Source organism: Tauraco erythrolophus, chromosome 30 (genome assembly GCF_009769465.1).
Source record: "Tauraco erythrolophus isolate bTauEry1 chromosome 30, bTauEry1.pri, whole genome shotgun sequence".
Classification (NCBI taxonomy): domain Eukaryota; kingdom Metazoa; phylum Chordata; class Aves; order Musophagiformes; family Musophagidae; genus Tauraco; species Tauraco erythrolophus.
The window spans coordinates 349,463-373,690 of record NC_141494.1 but is presented as its reverse complement, the minus strand read 5'-3'; the positions used below and the strand labels follow the sequence as shown (position 1 = coordinate 373,690).

Sequence of the window (24,228 nt, the reverse complement as noted above, 5' to 3'; positions counted from 1 at the left end):
GGGGGAGGCTCTGCGGGGGCGTGAGGGGTGCGGGGGGGGGAGTGGGGCCCGGGCGGGGCCCGGCGGGTGGCGAGGAGAGGGGCGAAGCCGCGGGTGAGCGTGGGGGGGCGGCCGGCGCTCTGGGGCAGCGCTGGGGGGTGAGGCCGAGGGTGGGGGGTACGTGGGAGCGAGCACTGCAGGGCGGTGGGCTCCGCGGGGCGGGGCGGTGGGTGTAGGGCTGCCCTTTTCTGGGCAGGGGGCTGCGGGTGCGGCGAGGACCCTCCGGGCATGAATGGGGGCTGGGGGGGCTCGAAAAGCCCCTTCGAAGGGGCAGTTGGAGGGGGCGGGGGGCCTGGGGAACGTTCCAAGGGGTGCGGGGCTGGGCTGGGGGAGCAGGGGGGTTGGTGCCAGCAGGTCCCGGGCCCCCCGGCTCGGCTGGTGGGGCGCGGGGAGCCGGAGTGCCCGCCTAGAGCCAGGACCGTGCCGAGGAACGGGGGGATGGCGGCTCCTCGGCGGAGTCACCCGCTTCGCTGCACTCTGGTGTCGGGCAAGGCGAAGGTGGCTCGACTGGTGGGAGGCGAGATGTTGTGGGAGCGTGGCCATCTCCTGCGTGGGCTCGTTTGGTGGCTGGAGCCGGAGATCGAGGGGAAGGTCCTGGAGGCCTCTCATGGCTGGGGTTTCTCTTTGCTGATTAAAATGTGAGCAGAGTTGGGACTGGGCACCGTCCCCGTCCCCGCAGACGGATGGGAACAAAGGGTGGAAACCTTGGCGGGGATAAAACAGGCACTTTCGGCTCTTAAACCTGCGGCTCTGCCTCCTCCCGGCCGGCATTCCACAGGTTTGGGAGTCGAGAGCCATGTTCCCCCCTTTCCACAGGCCCCAAACCAGCTTCTTCACGCTGCTTTGTAGCTGGAAACCAAAACGACTTTCTCGAAGCCTTTAAATTTGCGTTTGACGAGATCCAGCCGCCTTTCCTGAGCCACTCCGGCAGGGAACGGCCCGTTCCCGTTTATCGCAGCACAGGGCGCTGCAGCTTCCCCGGTCAGTGGGACAAGCGCTTGTCCGAGCCACAGCACGGAGAGGAGAAACCCACAGGAAGACTCGGGGCTCTCAGGGTGTTGGTTTTGCACCTCACACCCCGCTGCCTCGCTCCTCTCCTAGAAGGACTTCAGGCCAGATGGTCGTGCACCGCCCGCCAAAATTCGTTTAATTATTGCTGCGGCGTTGACGAAGCGTCTGTTGCGGGGGTCTGTCTGGGCTTGGTTTTCTGGCCATGTCCTTTGGGGCAGGTGGTGAAGATGGACAGACGTCCATCACCCGCGTTATCTTTGCTCACCGCGTGGGCTGGCGCCGGGGAGGCCGTACCTGCCAGTCCGATACAGCCGGTTTTGTGAGGAAGAAAGAGAGTGGTTTGGTCTTTCCTGGCTGCGGCAGCTGCGGTGCCATGGCCGGGGGCGAGACCCTTGGGTCCTTTCCTTTTGCTTTGGGGCTTCCTTTGGGAGCTCGATCTTCTCCTGTCTTCTGAGCTGAGAAGGAGGAGCTGGCCTCAGCGAGCTCGAGGGGTTTTGAGAGCGTTACTCAAGAGAAAATATGTGAGTAAAACAGTAAATCTCTTCTCCCTTCCTGGTGGGGTGATTGCCATTGTTCGCTTCTCCGGCCCGCGCGGTGTTGGCGAGCGTGCGTTTCCCACGGGATTTGAATTCTGGTTGTGACAGAGCCGCCGCTGCGTGACGCACGCGACGTGACGCGCGTTCACCTCGGCTGATCCCTGACGGCGCAGGCTTTGAGCCTCGGATCTCAGCCGTGCCGCCGGGTGGTCACCCGCTGCCCCGGGTGGTGTTTGGGCTGCGGGTAGGACGTGGTTCTCCTGCAGCTCCTGGAAAGAACAGGCGGAGCCGGGGTGACGAGAGCTGTGAGCCGAGGAGAGCGATCCCGAAACGGCGCTGGAAGGGCGCAGGTGCCGGAGGAGCGGCTCCGCAGAAGGCAGGGGACAAAAGGAGGCTGGTGGTTGTTTCGGACGCGAGGGTTTGCTTTTGCTCCACGGTAAACTTTCAACCACCTGTGCCCCCTGCCACAGCGTTTTGGGGCACTGGCTCCCTGGGAGGGCTGTTACTCTCTTACTGGAATCATCCGGCGTAGATGAGGGGATGTGGATGATTTTGAAACCTTACCCAGGCCAGGCAGGCAGCAGCTCCCCCCTCGCTGCCTCAGTTGACTCCCTGGGGAAACTCCCAAAGAGCTTTTTCTCGTTTTGGCTGCCCTCCGCTTCGAAGCAGCTTGTGCCAAAAAATGCTCATGTGCATTTCGGTGGCCGCCCTACGGTGCGAGTGCGTTGAGGGTTCGTTGTCGCCCCTGTTGCAGCCCCTCCTGGCACCCACAGACAAAAGGATTGCGCTGCAGAAGGCTCAGCCACGTCGGGGGACTGGGAAATGGCGCTGAGTGAGCGGAGATCGGGGTTCCCGCGCTGCCCAGCCCTTCCTGTGGGTGTAAAACACCCAGGAGGACTCCCCCCCCTCACTATCCCAAATTTCTGCAGGAGGGACGAAGCTCTCTGATCCCACCTTGCCGGGACTTGAGCGCGCGGGAGGGAAGATGGTTTATTAAGGAGAAACATCTGAGTGGCTCGTCTCCCCGGGCTTAAAAATAGGGCCGTCAAGTGACTCCGGGTCCCGGCTCGTGTTTATAAAACCCTCGCTTCTTCCAGCCGTCGGCCGCGGGATCTCCGTGGGTGTCGCAGGCTGGCATCGCCCGCTGGGTCCTGTCGCCTCGGCTGTCAGTGCCGTGGGAGTCGCGCGGTGCGTGATGCCCACCCCGGCGTGGGGCAAAGCTCCTCTTCTTTGAGATGGAGACAAAAGATCGTAGCCAAGAGAACAAAGGTGGGAGCCAGCCCTGCCGGAATAAATGCCGGATTTGTCTGCCGGACGGAAGCTCGTCCGGCGAAGCAGCAGGCCAGAAAGCGAGTGAGAATCGTGTGGTTTTGAGGGTGCACCAGTGGCCTGGAGTGCCATTTCCCTGAATTACGACTGAATTTCCCGTTGGAAAGTAAAAGCTGCTCCTCCCTCCCTGCAGGCTGCGCCGCGTGCTGGGCAGGGGCCGCTCGGCGGTTTTTTCTGCTCCCACCACCCCGCTTGGTTTCGGAGGTGGGGGGAGTTAATGCCGCCGCCTGCGCCACGTCCCTCTGCTTCCCAGAGCTTCCTTCCTCCGGCAGCCCAGCCGGGATACCGTGCCCCCCACACGAGGTGTTGTGCTCCTTATTGCCCTTCCTTGTATCCTGTGCAAGCCCGCGGTGATTAAATCCCACAGTACCCGACGGACTCTGCCTTGTTTAAGAGCAGAGCGCTCCCGGTGCTGAAAAGGTGCCTTATGTCTGACCCAAGGATCCCGCTTTTTCTGGAAGGATCGTTCGTCTTCCCCCAAGCGGAGAAGGTGGAAGCAGCAGGCAGGGTGCCCGATTCCTGGTTTCCGTGTCAATCATCACGTCCCTGCGGGGGTTGGTTCCGTAGTCCCGTGAATCGCATCCTCGCTGGAAGAGGGGCGGTGTGACACCCCTCCCTTCCCAGGCTGGGTGACGTTGCCGAGCGGGAAGAGGAACGCTTGGAGCGTTTATTGTTACGATTCACACCCCCCGGAGTAGCTCCCGATAGCCGTAAAGCTGGACTTCCCATTCCTCACACCCCAGAAAACCTGTTGCCTTTGTGTTTCTGGAAGCGGCGTTGCTGTCTGGGAGCGGGGATCGGCTTAAATTTTAAATCATCCACTGTTTTGGTGGAAAAGCGTGAGTAACGCAGAGCCGTGAAGTCGATGGTCCTTCGGCCCACGGTGGGATTAATTTCCAATGGCAGACCTTGTGCAAAGCCAACGGCCAGGAGATGCTGCGGTATGGAAGGAGTCTCCTCGGCTTTTCTGCAGGACACAGGGGCAGGAGTTGCCATCAAGGGTTTCCACAGAGTGGTCTGGTCCAGAATGCCTTCAGAAAAAACCAGTCTGTGCCCTCGTCCTGATGGGGGAGCTTGGTAGAACCTCATTCCTCCTTGGAATGGTCAGTCAAGATGCGTTCCGGCTTCCGTACGCGTTTAGACTGGGATTGTGTTTGTCTGTGCTCTCGTGACCACCGATCTTCGGTCAAGGTCTGCTGTGCTGCCGAGACACGGAGGAGAGCGGTTTCTTCCCAGACCCTGCGGGTTATGTTGGTTTGGGATTGAAGATCCCAAATAACCAGTTGCCGTGAAGCACGTCTTTTCCTGGAATCTCTAGGATAAGCCCCAAACGGTGGATCCAGGGTTTCAGTGAGGGTCGGTGGAGCACCTGCTGGTGAAGAGGGGCTGAGGATGGGCGGTGAGAAAACCGTCCAGATAACGTTACGGAGGTTGCGTCTCCGCTCTCTTTCCCGGGGCCTTTTCCCGGCGCGGACACGTCAGCGGTACCCGGTGAGTCCGGGAGCAGCCTGTCCTGCGCCTCCATCAATGAGGGCAGGGAGGAGGGAGATTTTGCCACCATTCCAGGGTGGTGAATGCAGCCGTGCGCGCATCGGCTGCCAACGGTGCTGGGAAAGCTCTCCCTACTGGGGAATCCGCGACGTTCCAGGGCCCTTTATCGAGAAACTGGATTCGTGAGCGTTCTTACGGCAGCTTCGGGACCGTTGGTTTAATCCTTAACGTGATTTGTTGGAACAAAATCCATCGACGCAGAGAATTGCAAAGTGATTACTCACGCGCTTGGCCTCCTGGCCGGTATCAAGTGGTTTATCTCCCTCCGGAGGAGCCGTGTTCCGCGCTGGCGGGGCCGGGCTGCGTGGTCATGCTTCCATCCTCTGGCCGCTGCCACTAGGAGCGTTGGCGTTGCTCTTAGCTCAGGCCAGGCTGTACGGTTTTCCAGAAGGGCTTTCCCAAGAAAAGCAGGTGAAATGTTTAGGCTGTTGCCTCCAGAGCCATGGAAGAGTGTTGCGTGCACTCGGGCGCCTCGCTCGGAAGTGGTTTGCTTGCGAAGTTTGGAGCTGTGTGTGCCGGATGGGCGGAAGCAGGATTTCTTTTCTTGGGAGAAACATCTCAATATTCAAATATATTGAGAATATTCAGTAGCTGAAGTGTCAGCTCGCCGCAACGACTGTGTAACTTTTTGTTTTTCCTCGTCTAGATCTCAGCTTTTTGTGCTGCTCGGTGGCGCGTTTCGAAGAGAGGTAGATGGACTGTGGTTATGTGCTTAACCAAAGCATGGATCCATGGATCTTCCTCCCCAGTAACCAGCATCCAAATGCCGCGCCGTGTAACTGTCTTGGCTTTTGAGGACTGGCAAAACTGGGTGGTGTGGTGTTCCGCCCCCCCCTAAATAAGCTGCTCCCGCTCTCAGCAAAAGCTGCTGGGTTATGAAGTGTGGTGCGGTAAACGCTCTCCTGACATCTAAACCGCATCCCCGTGCGCGCCGGCAGGATTGTTCCAGTGGGGCTTTGCTGCGGTGGTTTCTGCTGGTTTGCACTTTGGAGACCAGAAATCCCCGCTGCTGTGCTGTTTGCAGCCGTGGCCTCGGACTGGAGGGGGGCACTCATGCCAACAGGCTTTTTGGGGGGATTGCAGGCAGAGGGGGAGAAAAAAAAAAAAAGCATTAGAGGGATTTTTGTGCGGGCAGCGACTTGGATGTGTCTATGGAGGCTCCGACGTGCTCCAGCTCCAGGTGGTGTTTGGGGTGTCCGAGGCTCGTGCTCCGCCAACTTCTGCGTGCCCAGGAGCGCTCGTATCGATGGTGCCACCACCTGCGGGCGAAGGACCAGTTGAGGAAGGAGAATATTCCCATTTTTGAGCTGCCCCTCACCGCTCGCTTGGCCGGATGAAAGCCGCGGGGCGGGGAGGAAGGGCCGTGCGTGCGGTGGGACGCGTCCCGGCGCTCCGCTTGCCCCGCTCAGGCGCTGGAGAGCCGAGCTCCGTGCTGTGTTTGGCTGGGCTAACGTTTTCACTTTTTATTTTGTCTGAAACACGAGGCGCAGCTAAAATCCCTCTATTTAAAACCAGAGCCACGCTCTGTTTGTCCTGCCTCCGCCAAATTAGCGCGCTCGTCTGCTGAACGGGCGCGGATCCCGCCGGAATGCCTCGTTCCAGGGAAATCTTGGTCTGAAGTTTGACCAGGTGCCGTCGCCACGACTTTTGTGGCTTTTTTCCCCTCGTGTTTGTGCCATGGTGGGGAAGAGCGTGCGAGCTGCTGCTGCCTGAAAACAATCCCGGGCTGCAGAAGGCAGGCGGCTCTTTATTTAGCTTGGTTCAGCTTCCAGTAAACAGCGCTGAGCACTGCTCCGAAATGGCCCGTAGGGATTTCTCCCAGAGTCACGAAAGAAATTAAAAAGGAAACTTTTGGGACATCATGAGTTCATTTCTGGACAGGGCTTTCGAAGCCTGATCCTGTTTCCTTTGGCCAGAATTAACCGTTTAGGTCTTTCAGGGCGTTTGTTTCAGTTGTCAGCCTGGGTCAGAGCTATGACTGATGATTCTTTCATTTTAGAGGTGTGAAACAGATACCGAAATAGCAGCTTTTTTTTTGAAATTCTTGCATTTTGTGACGTATGTGCCATTGAATTTAACACCTTCGCTTCTCCGAGCATGGTGTGTGTGGGACGACACAACGGGGCCTTTGCAGAGCGGTAAGAAGAGGTGGAGATAACTGAAAACGTTTTCACGTGGAGTTTTGTTCTCCCACCCCAGCCAGGAACGCTTTTGGTGATGGAACGAGCTCGTTTTCGCAGGAGGACGCGTGGTGGAGCCGTACCGGAGCCGAGCAGACCTCAAACAGGAATTACCGATTTCCCAATCGGCAGCAAACTTGTTTGGAAATGGCAGGGAGGGAGGGGGAGGTTCCTGCTGCGAAAACGGGTGTGCTGGTGTGCTGGGGCCGGGTGACGCCGCGGCTGCACCGGCGCCCTGCCCGCAGCTCTGCCACCTTGACTCACCCTGGTGACCAACCTGGTGGGCAGGGTCCTCCTCGTCGCCTCCCAGGTCGCTGCGTGGAAGGGCGAACCGGGGCACCGGGATCTTGGGGTGGTGGGGGGAGAGGAGAAGGTGGAGCTGATGCTCCGGTCTGTGCCGAGATGTGCATCTTCCTTAAAATCCTGGTGGAACCCCCAAAATAAAGGTACCCCGAGGTGCGGCGGGGCCAGCTGCGCCGCGGGATGCCAGCTCTTCCCGCGGCGCCTCGTTGCGTGTTCCCGTTCCTAACGGGTGCTGCGTGTGGTTAAGGCAGCAGAGAGAAGATTTGCTGCTGGGTCCTCTGGCCAGAGGAGCTTCAGTGAAATCCTAGTGGATATGGTTTTGTACGGATGATTAAATATTAACACGGAAAATCTCCCAGGTGGTGAGGCTGCCGGCGCTGCTTCAGGATTGCTTAAATCCTGGGGATTTTAGAGGTTTGGATTTACATAATTACAGATGCCTGCCTGAAAAAAAAAAAAAAAAAAAGGGCTTTATTGCTGTTGAACAGGTGGTGTATTGTGGTGCCCGGGATGTTTCGTCCGTCCCTGTGTCCGCGTGGATCTTGGCACGTTCAAAAGCCTCGTGGCGCGGTGGTGGAGTCGTAACACACGAGGTCACAGGAGCTTCCTTCTGCCCAGAGGTGCTCCCTCGGTGCCCGGGAAGGGGTGCAAGAGGGTCTTTTCCAACCTTTTCCATGATTCTGGGATTCCGTCGTAGATGGCTTAGTGGGATTTGGCAGCGTTAGGTTACGGTTGGACTTGATGATCTTAAAGGTCTTTTCCAACCGAAATGATTTTGTGAGAGGCGAAGTGGAGCGGCCGGCTCCGAGGGCACAGCCAGGGAGGAGAATCCCTGGCTGCAAGAACTTCAAATGCAAAAATCAGAGTTTGTTGGGACAAACTTTCTCGTCTTTAAGGGAGATGAGAAGGGTGGGAGGCGTCGGAGCCAGTCGTCGTGCGCTCGCGTTGTTTAGCGCAGAGCGTTTGTCGCCGGCTGTTTTGCTCCTCGTTAATACGTGTCGAAACGAGAACTTGATGCTCGAGGAGGGGATCCGAAGGCAGCTGGGGTTTTCTCCTCCGAAGTGCCTCCATCCCTTCTGCTGAAATGGAGTTTTTGTGGAGCCGCGGCGTTTGCTGGAATCGCAGCGTGCGTCGCGGGTGCTTGAGCTGGAACAACCGCTGGGTGTCGGGAAGGAGCCCTGTGCCCGCTGCCCGCTGCGTGGGGGGGTGTTCTGGGGGGGGGTGGTGGTGTCACAGAGCTGTGCTTGTGGCTCCCGTGGTAAAAAGGCGGCTGCTGAGTCCGAGCAGAAGGTAAAACCAAACAAGGAGCTTGTCTGGCTTCCTGGGCCGTAGGCAGAAAGCGCAGCGCCATTTTGTGCCTTTGCCTGGCTGGGACCCGCGTCCCTGTCCTGGGAGCTCGTGGCCTCACTGGTGTTGGTCGCGAGCTGGCTGGTGGCTTGGTGGTGTAGGCAGACATTGCAGAGGGGCTGTGTCATCTAATTACTTTTTTTTTTTTTGCCTTCCTGCATCCAAAAAAAGCCCAAGATGGGAGTCCAGGCCTGAAAGATAACAGTTAATGCCTCACCTCGCAGGTATTTAGCGCTATGGCAGCAAGAATATCCCTGGGCTTGGCTTCCAGCGGAAAGGTTATGTTCCGGCCTTTTAGTGAAAGGGTCCTGGAGATAATTTGAGGATCAGGCACGGTCAGCGCGCCTGGCGAAACTCTGCGGAGCGCTCGGCCCTCCCGGTTCCGACTGACGGACGGCAATAATCCCGCGAAGCCGGCGGGGAGCGTTGCCGGTGCCACCTCCGAAGGTGGTCCCGCGTGTCGGCGGGAGGAGCAGGAGCGCCGGGCGGCAGCGGAGCGGGCAGCGCAGAGCCGGGCCGGTGGCACCGGCACAAGGCTGAGCTCGGCTGGCCAGCGGTGGGCAGAGCAGTGTTGCCTTGTGGCTTGGCAAAACTCCGCTCTGCCGGCAGAGGAGGAGCTGGGAAGAAGAAGGCAGCTGTGAGTCAGGGCTTCTTCAGATGCCTTCAAACATCGGGGCAGTGCGTCAGGCGTCCTTGTGATTGCATCGCAGTGATTAACCCTTTCTGAGTGTGGCTTTTTCTTTTGACAGGATCATCTGCTTTCAAAAAATCACTCACCCCTGAGGTAAGCTTCTGACCAGCAAGCTGGTTTGTTCCCTGCCTAAGAGAATTCCCAATTTCAGACTCGTCCGCTGTTTTTCCAGTCTCGTTCAAGTTAGGGGCAAACCGGGCAGCGGTAAGCGCAGCAAGCTGCAGGCACTGGTTTGGGAAGTCAGAGCATTTCTCCTTACCAAGGGAATCTCTGCTTAAAAACCCAGTTTGTCCTGGAGCTGAGCAATTCTCGTGCCACCAAGACACCATGTGGGTCTCCTGCCGCGAGCGAGACGTTCGACTGGTTTTGACTGCGAAGCACCATTTAGCAGCTGCGAGTGTTAGACAGAAGGCGATGAGTCAAGCGAGCTCCTGGGGCATGAGTCAGAGTAGAATTTGCCACCTTCCTAAAATGTTTCCTCAAAGACTTGCCCTTACTGGCAAAAAACACCGTGACCAGCTGCAGTTGGTCCAGTCTCGCTTAGAGCCGATGTGTTTAATGGTGGTTAGAAAAAAGCAAACCCTTCCAGGTGGTCGTGCAGGAAGGTGTTTCTCTCTACTTGGACGTCTGGCCTCGATCACGCAGGAGTCAGTGGGTTCTCTGAAGGTGTTTCAATCCCGTTGCTGTCCCAGAGGCCAGCCCCTGCCACGTCCTCCCTTCGCAGGCACGCGGGGCTCTGGGGCTTCAGCAGGGTGCACTTCACAAGCTCTGTCTTTGAAAACAGCAAGATGATGCCAGGCGGCTCTGGGCAGCCACCCCCATCTACGGTGTTGGGTTTTACGACCTTGATTCTTACCGTCTTGTGCTCCAATCCTAGATGCCAGGTTCCTCGGGGCAGCCGGGCTCGCAGACGATAAGAAAGGACACAGAGGAGTGGACTCCACGGGCGAGACGACCTATAAAAAGGCAAGTTGCTTCTTGCACAGCTCCCGGACTGTTGGCGTTCCCATCTTTGCCGTTGGGGTGTCTCCCAGGGTTCGGCGTTACATAACCGTAAGGTCTGTGCCAGTCGCTGAAGATGGTCTCGGAGGGACGGAACCGCCGGACTGAGCGTGTGCTCCTCGGCTTCTCTTCCGTAGCTTTCTAAAGCGGGGATTATTTTTAAACTTTGCCCGTTAGCGACACTTCCTGGGCTGCTTCTGGCTTACTGGGGGCTTTCTGTGCTCTTTGGGCACAACAGTTTCCGTAGATCTTGTGGCATTACTGGAATTTGCTTACAAAGAGGAGATTGTTTGGGTTAAAAAGCCTGTAAATGTGGGTATTTATGCTGCTTCCAGTTTGCTGGACTTCATCAGAATGGGCCAGCTGTCCTCTGAAGTGAGGGAGACTTCTGGGATGTAGATGAAATGGGTAATGCCTTGCCATGGGCATTTCACCGCTCTGTAAGCGGAGCTCCTGGTCTGAAATCTCTAATCCAGATGCGCCTCCATCCCTCCGTCGGGAATCAGAGTGGAAGGGAGGAATTCAAACGGTGTTTCCACAGAAGTTGGCTTTTGTTATCCTGCCCTTTTTGGAATGGCTTGTGTCTCCAGGACTGGGAGCTGGCCTTCAGTTTGCCAGCAAGTTCAGAGATAGAAGGTCAGACAGCAGTAATAGGAGGGAAAGAGTAAAGCCAATGGAAAATGCCTGAAATGTTTCTTGCAAGGGTCCCAGATACCTGGTGGGACACTGTGTGGGATTTATCTGGGAATGAGACTAACAGTCTGTCTGTTTTCCATCCCCTCCTTTTCCAGGGGCGGTGAGTTGTTTTTTAGAATTCTTTGCCCTATAAAAGCTGTTGTAAACAGGCAGTCAGCTGCTCAGCTGATGGTGCTGGCTAACAGAAGAGAAAAATACTCGTTCCTTGGCAACCTGGCCCCGTGGCTCTGTGTGCACAAACAAGGCAGCCGTGCTGGTGGGTGCTGTTTCTCATCAGCGAGGCTGTTCTGGGAGTTGAAGCAGGGCTAGGTGAGCTGGGCCGAGGTCTGTTTTCAAGCAGCTTTAGCCTTTAGAGGGAGAGGAGGGAGAGAAGAGTCAAGTTCTTCCTCCCTCCCCGTCTGATACTGAGGTATCAAATGCAAACGGGCAGCTGAAGCAGAAAAGGACGTTGTCGACAAGCTGGTGTTGCTGCCAGTTTTTGTTGCTCTCTTCAGGGCACCGTGGGCAGGTCTCTTGCAGCTGTAACAGAAAACCAGTTAAGTGGAAGAAATGTTCCCGTTTGTTTTACAAGGCTTCATGGAGGATGTGTGTCTGGGGAAAAAGCTCAGAATGTTTGTCCCCAGCTACTGCGGTGTCCTCTGTTGCCAAACGCTTTGATCTGCAGCGATTTCTTGCATGTGGCAGGGGGGCTGGGATTTGTTTAGCTTGAGGAAACAAACACAAACTGGTTGGATCGTGAGCCCTGGATCTCGTTCTGGGTCCAGCTGATTTATGTGTAAGCCAAGTGAAATGTCCATGAGCTACAGCGCAGGAATCCACCCTGCACCTGCTCTGCAGCCTCAGCGGTTCCAGCGGGCTCTGCAGCAGAGCTCATGGCCCCGTGCCCCGTGCCCTGTGCCCCGACAGGCCGTGTAACATCGGGGGGCTGAGCAGATCTCATCTGGGCAGCTCTGGGAGCGACAGCCCACAGCACGAGCTGGGCTGGGGCACGTCTCGGTGGGCCGAGATGAGATCATGTGCTTTGTAGACAGAGGAGGACTCTTGGCGTGAGGAGCTGGGAGCGGAACACAGTCCTGCATTGTTCTTGGGCAGTTTGCAGAGGATGCAGGAGCGGGATTCATGGCTTGGCTCCTTATTTAAAAACGAGAGGGAACTGCTCAGGTTAAAGAGCCACGACCTGGCCAGAGAGGCAGACGGAGGAGTGTGGGCGGCACCAGGCAGGAGCGAGTGTGTGTGCTGGCCGTGCCCGCCTCGCCCCGTGGCAGACCCGGGTCCCGTGCCCGAGCCGGGGAAGGGCGAGCTTTGAAGCGCGTGGTTCCAGGAGCTGGCCAGCCAAGTGGCAAGGAGCGTGTTTATTCCCAGGGGCACGAGATAATCTGTCCCTGGATGTCTTCCCAGACGCAGAGCTGAGGCTGTGGGAGGGTGGTGTGAAATTCAGTCTTTCGAGGACCAACTGGATTTGATTCTAGTTCAGGGCCCTTTACTGCTCGGCCACCCGGAGGGCAAGGTTCGAGCAGGATGCTCTCGGGGATGAAGGGGTGTTTCCCAGTGTTCCCATCACCAAAACGATGTTGGTCAATGAAAAAATGACGGAAGCTGGAAGCAGTAGGTGTAAAGTACCCCGACTAACAGTGCTGTTTTAGACTGGGGCTCTCTTTTCTTTAACTCCTTTCATTCCTATTTCCCATCTGCTGCTCCTCATTGTTTGTCTCGTTCTCTCTGCCCCTCCAGACGACATCATCTGCCTTGAAAGGTGCCATTCAGCTGGGCATCACACACACAGTTGGAAGCTTGAGCACCAAACCCGAAAGAGATGTTCTCATGCAAGATTTCTACGTAGTAGAAAGTATTTTCTTCCCAAGGTCAGTGCTTGCTTTCTTCTCTCCGCGGTGCTTGATAGTGAGTAGCAGCACTAGTTCCTAACCCTGCTTGGACATGGGGAAGCAGCACCAAACGAGGACAGCAGAGCTACTCAGGGTGCTGCTTACAGACCAGCGCTGGCTCCTGCCTGTGACCTGTTTCCTGCAGAGCCCTGGCTGTCCCCGGGATGTGTCCACCAGCAGCTGTGTGAACAAACGCAGCCATGGTGTTGTGTGAGCCTCTGTGTCCCTTTTGGGGTGGTGCTTTCCAGCCCTCCGGCGTGTTAGAAGCAGCCAGCCAGTTTGCTTTAGGCCAGTTTCTTAAGAAATGCCTCAAATACAAATACTTGTGTGTGCTTCTCCTCGATCAGTGAAGGGAGTAACCTGACCCCAGCTCATCACTACAACGACTTTCGGTTCAAAACCTACGCTCCGGTGGCCTTTCGCTATTTCCGGGAGCTGTTTGGGATCCGACCGGATGACTATCTGGTAAGTTGGGTGGTTGGACCAGGTTTCCATTTGCTGCGTGCGTGATGGGTGTTTGTCCTCATCTTCCTCGCGGAGCCGTGGAGTGCTGGAGGCCCCGCGGCGAGCTGTGAGCACGGCAGTGGATGCTGTGCCTGCCCCTGGGGTTGCCTCTGGTGGGTGTTTGGAAGGAAGAGCCTTCGCCTCGACGTTTCCTGTCGAATGTCTCTCACCTCTGCGTCTCTCACCGTGTCTCCCTCAGTACTCGCTCTGCAACGAGCCTCTCATTGAACTGTCAAACTCCGGCGCCAGCGGATCCCTCTTCTACGTATCCGGCGATGACGAGTTCATCATCAAACGGTTCAGCACAAGGAGGCTGAGTTCTTGCAGAAGCTGCTGCCTGGCTACTACATGGTGAGTCACTTGGTCGAGGCTTTCTTTGCAAGCTGGGGAGGGGTCCCCAAAGGTACCAGAGTGGTGGGTATTGCCGTGTGCCACCTTCTGGGTGCGAGTGGATGTTCGATCTGTGCCCCAGCTGAGCGGCAGCTTCTTTCTCAACCGTCCAGTTTCACAGATGGTCACACACTGACACGGGATCCCTGGGTATCCTGGGCCCGGTGTGCTGCGCGGGGGTCCCGGTGGCACTTGGTGACACCGGACCGTGTCGGAAGGCTGCGGGCTGCTTCGTGACTCGCTGTGAGCTCCTCGCTGCTTCCGTGCTGCACAGCGTCACACCCGTGTGCTTTGTCTGGGAAAGCCGTGCTTGTGTTTCCCTTCCCAGGACTGGGCTTGGTTCTGTCTGCAAAGATGAAGTATCCCGTTGAAGAGCTCTGATTTGAATTTCTATATATAGAAGGGCAGCGTTGGAAGGAAAGGTGTATTAATTTTAGGAAAGTGGCTGTAGCAAAAGGTGCTTTTTCAGTTCTGGAGCAAAATCGGATCCCACCCTGAACACGATCCCGACTGCTTGTGCTCATTCCAGCCTGGGCCTTCACAAGCCACTGCTGTGAAGGGAATTCAGCCGTGAGGAGCCCGCCCTGTGGAAGTGCCTCAGGACCTTTGATGCTGTTGGGGGTCACTAGCTGAGTTCCTCCAACTGCTTCTGAACCCACAAGTGTTTTTGCTGTGATTATATCCCAGAACCACGTTGTTTTTTCTTCAAAATTCCATCTGGTGTCTTGTGCAGCTGTGAGAGTCCAGATCAATCTCTACCCTGATGTGTTTAGCTTCACCAGGCGCCGGATTTAAAAAGGCTGAGCACAAGATCTTCCATTACGCCGAAGCCTCCCCAGCTCAGCCTCTGTGTGAGTGCAGGAAAGAAGGAATTTGCTGCTTGGTCTCTGACCCATTCAGCTTTGCAGAGAGGTTATTAACACCTGTAGGCATCACCCACCCTGTTCCCTGTGCTCACCTGCCCTTGTTCCTTGGCTTCTTTGACGATGGCTTTGGATCGTTACCAGCTCCGTGTCAGCGTAGAGGCACAGGAAGAAGCAAACAACTCCTCTGGCTGGCACGTGAGTAACCAGAATGGCTTCGATGGGATTTCTTTGTCTTGGCGTTTCAGAACTTGAAACCAGAACCCGAGGACGCTGCTGCCGAAGTTTTACGGCTTGTACTGCGTCCAGGCCGGAGGCAAAAACATTCGCATTGTCGTGATGAACAACCTGGCTGCCGCGCTCCGTCAAAATGCACCTGAAGTACGACCTGAAGGGCTCCACCTACAAACGCCGAGCGTCCCAGAGGAGCGCGAGAAGGTCTTCCCGAAGTACAGGACTTGGATTTATGCAGGACATCCCTGATGGGCCTCTTCTTAGACTCTGACATGTATAACGCTCTGTGCAAAACGTTGCAGAGGGACTGTTTGGTAAGTGGAAGGGTGGAGGGCGGCGTGGAGAGTTATTTCCTTTTTCTGAGCCATTCCCATGGAAAGGAGATGGGAGCTGCCACCCTTGTAGCCTCTGCATGGGGTGTTGGCTTAGAGAACCGGCTTTTTCTGGTCATGGTGTGGACAAGAAGCACGACCTGGACCCCAGTTTCGTTCAATTCTTCCAACCTGAATCAAACCCAGTGCTGCCTGCAGAGGTGGGGGAGGCACCCTGTGCCAAGGCTGAGCTCTGGCGCAGGGCAGGCCCGGGGCAGAGGGCTGGGGTGCTGGGCTGAGCCTGGTCTCGAGTTGTCGACCGCCTTTGGGCGACCCTGCAAAACTGTTCTCCCTGGCTTGGTCCCTGTCTGCACAGGAGCAGTGCTGGTGGCTTTCCTCTAGCTCCCGTTGGCCACTAGCGACGAGCTGACTGTGCACGAGCCGTGGATTAAAAGCCATCCTCCCGATACCCTCGGGGCTGCGGGCAAAACCGCTGAGTACGCTTCCGAAAATGTCTGCTCCGACAGTTTCCCTGGGCTGGCAATAACGAACCAGCCTTTGTTGACTTTCTGCCCAGGTCCTGCAGAGCTTTAAAATCATGGATTACAGTTTGCTCGTTGCAATCCACAACATCGACCTGGCACAGAGAGAGCACGCGATGGCAGACGGGACGTCCCAGACCGATACGCGGCGACCCGCTGCCCAGAAGGCCCTCTACTCGACAGCCATGGAATCCATCCAAGGAGAGGCCCGGCGAGGTGGCACCATAGAAACAGATGACCAGTAGTCGGTGTTGGTGGTGTTCCTGGTGAAACGCTGCGAGGAGTGAGGGGTAGAACCCAAGCTTGGCTAGTGAAGACTTAATTCAGATGCAGACTGGGCTATCCAGGTTCATGCAGGGCAGAGAGGTCTGGATGTCAGAAGTGCTTTTATCTTCAATTTCCCTTCCTTAATGCCACAAAAAGGTTTTTCTTGCCTTCTAGGTGGCATTTGGGAGTTCTCTGCCTGCTGGTTGTTGGCAGCTTCAGCTGGTTACTTCCATCTGCCTCTTACGAGCCGTAGCGAGTGCTTCGTTAGATGGGACTAACAGCCCGTAAAGTCCTGCTGCCACCTTAGTGTGGGTGGCAGTAGATGGTCTTCACAGTTGCTTGGTCTCCTCCCATGGATGAGTTGGGATTAATCCTCCTCTCCAGTAACATGGTCCTGCGGACCAAGGGGTCAGTTCTCAGGAGGTTTCGCTAATTTTTTGAAATAGCGTTTTGCTCCGACTTGTCTTCCCCAAATTTTTAGCTGCACAGTAAGTGCCTCTCGCGTGTTGGCACTTGTGAAATAGTTGGTGTAACATTCAGCCCATGCCAGGCTGCGTGAGAAGAGGCAGTGGGGTGTGAGAACACCCTGGTGACGTTTGTGCCCTGTCCTGCCCTAGGATGGGCGGCATTCCCGCCCGCAACGCCAAGGGGGAGCGGCTGCTGCTCTACATCGGCATCATTGACGTGCTGCAGTCCTACAGGTAAGAAACATGGGCAGCTGCCCGTCACCTAAGGGTGAGGAGCACTTCCCAGCATTGCCTGCTCCTGCTTGGTTGTCAGGATTGGCTTTCAAGAAATAAAGATGCAAATAAACTTTTTTTTTTAATTATTATTATTATTTACCACTTTGTGTTTTCTTGAAGTTGGGCATTTTTAGGATCAATTTCTGGGTCTTGCTTACTGAATTGACTTCATGTTCCCAGAACAGATTCACCATCAGGGAGTTGTTTTCGTGCGCTGCGGTGGTTGTACACAGGCACCGTGCAGGAAGTGGTGGTGTAAAAATGGCCAGGGCCACCTCTCCCCATAAAACAAAACTAGCCACGTGGCTTTTTACCTTTTCCGCGTGCTTTAGACCGCGGCGTGCAGCGGGTTACACACGTAAAGTTCACTGTCGTTGCAAGTCAGCTGCCCTCGATGATCACACCTGTGGAACTGCCCCCTTGGGAGAGGGAGCTGTGCAGTCAGCCCCGGGGTCTGTGGGACAGGCTTGGGAAAACGGGACAAGGAGGAGAATCCAGAGCCCAGGCAGGCTGTGCTTGGGGTGCTTGCCACGGGTCGGAAGCCAGGCTGGGTACTGAGCCAGCGTGATAGGATGGAGACTGGGGGACTTTGGTGTGAAAACTGTCCGTAATCCTTTCCTTTGTCAGGTTTGTCAAGAAGCTGGAGCACTCTTGGAAGGCACTTGTGCACGATGGGGTAAGTAGAAGAACACCACGTTTTTACTCATATGGTAAAAACTGGTTTTTACTATACTGGTAGCAAGAGTACCAGCGTTGTCTGAACTGTGCCCGCCGTCCCCGCTTCTTCTGGGCACGGGATCCTGGCTGTCTGAGGCTAGAAGTATTGCTTTCTGGATGCTCTCAGAAACCCTGGGGTTCGTTAATGCTGGCCATCTGCGTGTTTGTTAACAAGCATTGATCACTTTGTGTAGAGTTGCTCCTGTTTGTAACTCACCTGCTACTCACAGCTGCTGGGGAGAGCGACCCCGAGAGTCCCTGGCTGTTCCTAGTCCGGCGTGGCGCGTGTTCCAAAGCCCTGAGAGAAGCTCATGTTCACCTTGATCACCTGCTAATTCAAGTTCACGTGGTGACCTTTGTCTCTCGCCCTTGTAGGACACTGTGTCTGTGCACAGACCCAGCTTCTACGCGGAAAGGTTCCAGCGGTTTATGTGCAACACGGCGTTCAAGAAAATACCACGTGAGTACCTCTGCGCAGCCGTGCCCTCAGCACCTGCCGTGCTTTCTGGTTTCTCCTTGCTCAGCAGCTGTGGTTTGGGAAGGTGCAAGAGCTTTAGGAAGTCTGTTGTGCCGTGTCACCCCTTCCTTCCTCCTAGATTGTTCTTGCCTCACAGATGTGACCTTACAGGAGCTGGTTCATCCATCAGCTTGTTCCTTCAGGGCACAGACTCTGTCATAGAATCATAGAATGGTTAGGGTTGGAAGGGACTGGAAAGTTGCTGTGTCGGGTCTTTTACTCCTTCCTGAATGCGTTGGAAGAACGCTTTCTGATTTATTTTTTTTCCTTTTTTTTTTTTTTTTAATCCATCAGTAAAGCCATCCCCTTCTAAGAAGAGCCGGTCTGGCACAGCAGTTCCTCGGCGGAGCTGTCAAGGGGGAGTGCCTTCCCAGTCACACCTGTTGTGCGAGACAAAAGCACAAGTAACGACGGAGGCGGATGTGGAGCAAGGTTGGTGGCTGGGCTAAAACCCCCAAACACCTAGAGAAGTTATTTTCAGCTGGGATTTGTCTAAGGGAAGCTGGCTGCCTGCTGAGCCGTGCGGGACACCTCCACCTTGTTTGTGGTCTGGGCAGGGGAGGGCTTGTTTGGTGGGGTTGCAGGAGCAAGAAGCCAAATGGGGCCAGAAATGGCGCGTTGACGGCGCCGTGGGAAGGGCTGGAGGAGCAGCGAGCCCCTCCAACGCTCGGCTGTTTCCAAGTATTCCGTCGCAATGGACGCAGGGCAGGATGATAATCCTCACTCTTTACTCGCAGGCGGGATAAGACCAGGTTGTGGAGGTGGGGAATTGTTTCTTTGTGTGTCTTCATGGGATCTTTCAGCCCTGTCCAAGCGTCCAGCTCCTTCTGGGAAGTGGCCTGAGGCTGCACGTGCCACGTCTCTTCCCAACAGCTTGTGCCTGAGGGGTTTGTGCCAGGAGAGAAGCTGGACTAGGCAGTCGTGTTGGAAGCTTGGGCTTGAAGCAGAGCGCTGTGTGCAGGGCTAGTTCTTCAGTGCTGGGGTGTCTTAGATGTCTTGGGTGGGATCCAGCACGGATCTCGACCCCTGGCTGGTGTGGGAGCTCATGCCACACCATCCTGCGTGTGCTGGTGATGGAACAGTCTGTGCTTCAACTCAGGTTCCCACCTTGGTCGCCCAGATCTCCTGCCCAGGACCCTGCCAGTAGACGAAGCCAACAGCGACTCCATCGCAACCACCCTGTCCACGTCTTCCTTGGGCAGCGGAGGCCTCAACTCGCCCGCCAATAGGTAAGGCTCTTGCTGTGTGGGTGCATGGCGGGCCCGTGGCTCCTGCATCCCACCTTCCTCAGCCGTGGGAAGACTCCGTGCTGCTTTGTGGATGGTCTGGTTTTTGGCATGCTTGCAGAAATCGCCGTCAAGCATGTGCAGGGGAGGGGAGCGTTGTGGTGCCGTTCCTGCGCGCGGTCCTTTACGGATGACGTGATCGTGCATCTTTTGCTTGGGCTGTGTGGGGGTCCCAGTGGCTTTTTGTGTTCTGAATTTAACGGCTTTGTTCTGGAGTCCAGGTAATTGTGCTAGTGAAAGTGAGTTGGTGAAAGTGTCGCTCCCCAAATGTGCACAAAGAGCATTGATGTGATGATGGGTGATGCTGAAGATGACCTTCCTGCTGCTCTTTTCGGAGGGTTGGGCTCTCTGGCAACTTACTGGTTGTGTTAGCATTGAGCTGCTGCAGCTCCTCGGCAGAGGAGGCTGCGGGATGTGTGCAGGTGTGGTTCGGAATGTCTCGAGCTGAAACGCATGGAGAGCCCTGAGGGAGCTGGTGGCTGCCTTGGAATGTTCCATGTTTCTTGTTGAAGTGGTGAGACTAGCAGGGACGAGGAGGAGCTGTGGTCAGATGGTGATCCCTTTCGTAGAAGTTGTTCTGAGGTGTTGACTTCTCTTCCTGGAAGTGATCGGAAACCACCTTCCCCATTCCTGACCCACCGCCCGCACAGTGGCACTGGCGGAGTGTCTGCCCTCTCCTGAGCTGCAGGAGAACGAGGTGCAATTGCAATTCACACCTCTTACTCCCTCTGTAAAACATGGAAACTTCTTGGTAGGGATCCGAAACCAGAGCTGCTCCTTCCCCGTGTGTCAGCATGCCTGAGTTTTCTCTTTACTCACTTAACTGCGGGTCTCTCTCCTTCGATCTCCACGTAGGTCGGTGGGCGTGCAAGTGCATAAAGCTGACAGCTCAGCAAAGGATTTGGCCAGAACAGCTCCTGGCATCGTCCTGTCTAGGTGAGGGGAGGAACCAGACCCTGCCCGAATCCGGCTCCCGGCTGGAGGGTGTGCCCAGTGGGGCTCGCCCCGGGATTTGGCCTCACGCTCGTGGCCGGCCGGCGGTTACGGGGGCTCCGTGCAGCCGGTTCACTCCTGAAACGCAGCGCTGCAGCGCGGCGCGTCCCTGCGCCGAGGCGCGGGGGTCCTTAACGTGTCTGTCTGCTGTGCAGCTCGGTGGTCAAACCCCTCCGGGTGGCGTCCTCCTTCCCCCGAGCACCCTCCTCCATAAAAACACGGGTTCTGGTAGGTGAGCTCAAACCTGCTGCACCACTGGGTTGAGTCCCAGGTGGATCCCCAGCTGCAGAGCCTCGTCTGTCTTGGCCCCAGGTGCCTCTGGAGCAGAGCGCGCTGCTCACCGTGCCCTGCTGGCACTCGAGCGTGGGCTCACCCTTTGCCAACGTCTCCTAAAACCATGTGCCAGCGCCAGAACAGTGGTAATGAAATCCAAGAGGGAGAACAGACCAGTGTTATCTCCCGTTCGAGGCCTTTGGATCTGAATTCCCTACATCAGACCTGTTGTTAGAGGCTTAAATCCACTTTTGTGACCCCAGGAGACCCGTAAAGCTCTGCAAACCCCGAAAAGGACGAAAGCGACTTGTGGATTGTTGATTTATAAAAACATAACTTGCTGAATGGATTTAAAAAGGTGTTTGGGTGGTTTTTTTCTCTCTCTCTCCAGACTCAGCCAGTCCAGCAGGGTGTCTACCACCCTTTGCGGGGGGGTGTAACCCCCTAGATCTCTGTAGTCATGCACAAAGGGGAGTGATCTCACCCCAAATCTCTCCAGGTAGAGCTTCTGCCCTTCTAGAGGTGGGCACAGGGGGGAGGGCAGGATCTGGCCCGCTCCAGGTCTGCCTTAGGAGCAGGAGCTTGGCCGTCTCGTCTGTGGTGCAGCCACCTCGGTCTCTTTTGCAGCACGGCCTCGGAAGCGTTGCCGCGTGCCTGTTTGGCGTGCAGCCTGCGTGTCGCAGACGGGCTCTCCGCGGTGGCGTAAGCGATGCCGTGCAGGCGTGGTGCCCTGGCGAGGCCGAGATTCCCCTGGTCCTCAGTCCAGCTCTGTTGACAACCTCTGGCAGAAGCGTGCTGGCGTTGGGGATGCCCAGACATCGGCATGTGCCACTGGGCACGGAAGCTGCTGAGCAGCGTCCTGCAGCAAGGGGTTGCAGAGGGTGATCCCGTCTGTTTGAGTGGGGCCCTTTTTCTCTTCAGCGCTGTGTTTTACTGGTGGACTTGGCAGCATCGGGTTAACGGTTGGACTCGGTGACCTGAAGGGTCTTTTCCAACCGAAATGATTCTCGGATTCGTCCTGCAGCCCTGTGTTAGGGCAGTGCTGCTTTAGTGCTGAGGCTCCAGATGTAACCAGCGCGGAGCATCCTCGCCTTTGGTTTCCGCGTAGGTCGGAAGCTCCTCGGCGGAGGAGGAAGCCGGAGCAGCTCCGAGTAACCCGGTGCCGGGGTGAGGTGTGATCCGGCAGAGAGAGGGGCGGTGCCGTCCCGGCGAGGATCCCCCGCGTCTCCGCTGGGGTGTTTGCGCGGGGTGATGGGTAACCTGGTGACCCAACGGCTCGGTGCTCCCGGTAGGGATGCAGACAGTGGAATACCCACTGATGAAGGACAAGCCATGAGTGTTGGGTGCCGGAGGGCCGAGCGGGTCGTGCCATCTGTAGCCAGTTCTGGCACCCCCTCCGTGAGTCGCCAGCGCACCACAGAGCCCTGACTGCGTGGCCCGGGTGAAGGACGCGGGCACAGACGTGACTGCCCTATGCAGGGGGCGAGGAGAGAGGCTCTGGTCACCGTATCCTCGTAGGAAGCGGGCAAGACCCAAGCTGGGCACTGGAGCTCTCTGGCCAGCGGATTTTACAGCCTTTTAGCCGTAGGGGCAGGAAAGAAGTGGGGAAAACAAGGGGGGTACCAGAGTAAAGCGAGTTGTCTTGTGCCCCACGTTCCTCCTTGGCCACATATCCTGGCAGGTGCTCAGCGTGCCCACGATGTTACATGCCCAGCTGTCGGGCTGTAGCTCCCGTTCAGAGCACGAGGAAGCGTTTGCCGGTGGCTTTTCCAAACAAGGGTTCTTCTGTCTGGAAAGGCTGAGACTCGCTGAGCTCCGGTGCTCCGTGGTTTCTTTGTCCCCGGACTATTTTCACCCAGGATCGTTTTCTGTGTTGAGGAGGTGCTCCAAGACTTCTGTAAAAGGTGCTGCTGCTTGGCCGGACAGGAGATCCTCGTTTCTAATGTCTGAAGTCACGTCGAGTAGGAGGGATGATTTTCCAGGTGGTGTTTTGGGTGCCTTCCCGTGCCTCCGTGTTAAACCTGCCTAACGAACGCCCGTGTGCCGTGCCGGGATGTTCCCGCTGGCCGGTACGGCGGGGCAGCCCCGGAGATGGGATGACAGCTCACTTCTAAAAACTGCTTTACAGGTCTCCCCCTTCTGTTTCCCCAGCGGCTCCCCAGGGCCTTCCATCCCCGAGCGCTCCGCAGAGCTGAGAGAGCAGCTCGAAGACCTGCCGGAGACGGAGATAAGCTTGTGAGTACTGCCCTGTTCAGGAGGAGAGCGCGGCTCCGGAGGTAGATGGGAATCGTGGCATGGTCCCCAGTTGTACTGGGAACACGGGCACCGAGTGGGTCAGAGCAGGAGCAGGTGTTCTCCATCCCCTCTGGTGTGTGAACGCTCTTAGCGCCGAGCTGCTGCCCACCCACCTTAAATTGATCAGCAGGAGCAAAGCGGAGACGTTCCGCGTTCCTGAGGGCCCGTAGGGGGTCTGATGGCGGAGACGGAGCGGGGTGACGCTGCCCAGGCCCGTCTCGCTGTCCCCCCTGCGGGTGATAAGTGTTCCCAGTCCCTCCTGATTAATGTGAGGTGGTGGTTAGGGTGAGCCAACTCCACTCTGCCTCTCACAGGGTGGAGAGGGTGGAGGGGAGGACCAGGCAGGAGACCTCCCGCCGCTCTTCCTCGGAGGAAGGCAGACTCCTCCTCCTCAGCATCTCCTCTGCTCTTTTCTCTTCGCAGTGAGCAACGCCGAAACCTCCGCGATGGAAGCAGATGGTTCTGTGCTCTGCGTGGTCTGTGGAGTCTGACAAACCTTCAGCCCCCGTTGCTGATTTATCACGTTATTTTTTTTTAAAGAAATCTTTTCTGGACAGAGACCTAAAAGCTGGAAGGCTGAGCTACACGTAGCGGGATAGCGTTAGCAGAGCGAGCCAGCGCGGCTGAGCCGCGCACACCTGGCAGGCTCCGGACCCACCGCGGCGTCCCCGCTGTCCTCCGCTCCTGGAAGCTTGGTGGGAGCGAGCCGGCTGGTGGGAGGAGGAGGAGGAACTGCTCCACGTGGGCTGAAGCCCGCTGGAAAAGGGATCTGACTGTCGGAGAGTTCGCTGCTTCCAACGCTGACACCACAAACCTTGAGGGAACGGGCGACTCTTCGGAGTTACTGGGAAGGAAACGGCATCGGAGCCTCGTTGGGGCAGTTCGACAGAGCAACGTGGTTTTATTTTGTATTTTAAACGAGTTTTAATTTAAATGTTTCTCTGAATTCAGCCATATCGCTTCTTTTTAGTCCCGCAGATACAGTCATTCTTTTTTTTTTTTTAATAAACAGGGTTTTTTTTTCAGTGTTCCCCATAAAATATCTCGCGTGAGAGAGGCAGAAGGAGGGAGCCGAAGCTGCGCCGACGGTGGGAGAAGCTCCTCTCCCCACCAGCCACTCCGTGTTCCATCCCGAGGAGAGCTGCGTGCCGCGCCGCTCGGAGCGCTTCCAAGGCGTGAAGCTTTTAAGCCGTCAGGGAGATTTTTGGATCGCTTCGACCCCCGGTTTTTAAACTGAGCCCTTTGGTCCCTCCGCTCCCAGCAGGAGCCGCAGGAGAAGGGAGCCCTTTGGAAGGGGCACACTTTTTTTTTAGAGCATTTCTTACGCAAACGGACCAAACGGCGCCTGCTCCGCTCCCTTCCCTGCCCTCCGTGCTGCCGCAGACCCCTGCCCGTTTTTATCGCTCGGCTCCGTTTTGATATCTCGCCCGTGTCGCGGCCACCAGTGCTCCCAGTGACTTGGAAACGAGATTCCTGCGTGAACGGGATGGACGTCTGCCTGCAGGAGAGCGCGGGGCGCTGCGAGCCCAGTGTTGCACCAAAAGAAGCCGAAAGGAGGGCTGGTTCTGCCGCCGCGGTGGCGCCGGCTGCGGGCGCTTCCCCGGAGATCTCGGAGCAGGCGTCGGACTGATCTTTATTTTCACTGAACGCTTTTTTTAAGGAAATGAAGTGACTCTTCCCCGTGTTCCCGGTGGGTGCAAATCCTCTGCTCTTTTTTATATATAT

General features: G+C 56.6%; 1 protein-coding gene across 1 annotated transcript; it reads left to right on the top strand.

Moving 5' to 3' along the window:
- The first annotated feature begins 477 nt into the window (after window positions 1–477).
- Window positions 478–24,133, top strand: PIP5K1A (phosphatidylinositol-4-phosphate 5-kinase type 1 alpha). The gene is given in 19 exon segments (XM_086628255.1): window positions 478–556; window positions 889–1,020; window positions 1,269–1,388; window positions 9,865–9,953; window positions 12,417–12,547; window positions 12,916–13,033; window positions 13,272–13,362; window positions 13,365–13,435; window positions 14,587–14,676; window positions 14,678–14,809; window positions 14,811–14,873; window positions 15,448–15,653; window positions 16,297–16,380; window positions 17,050–17,098; window positions 17,515–17,599; window positions 17,951–18,088; window positions 18,756–18,885; window positions 22,360–22,443; window positions 23,887–24,133. Coding segments are annotated over 19 exon segments (2,139 nt in total).
- The last annotated feature ends 95 nt before the right edge of the window (window positions 24,134–24,228 follow it).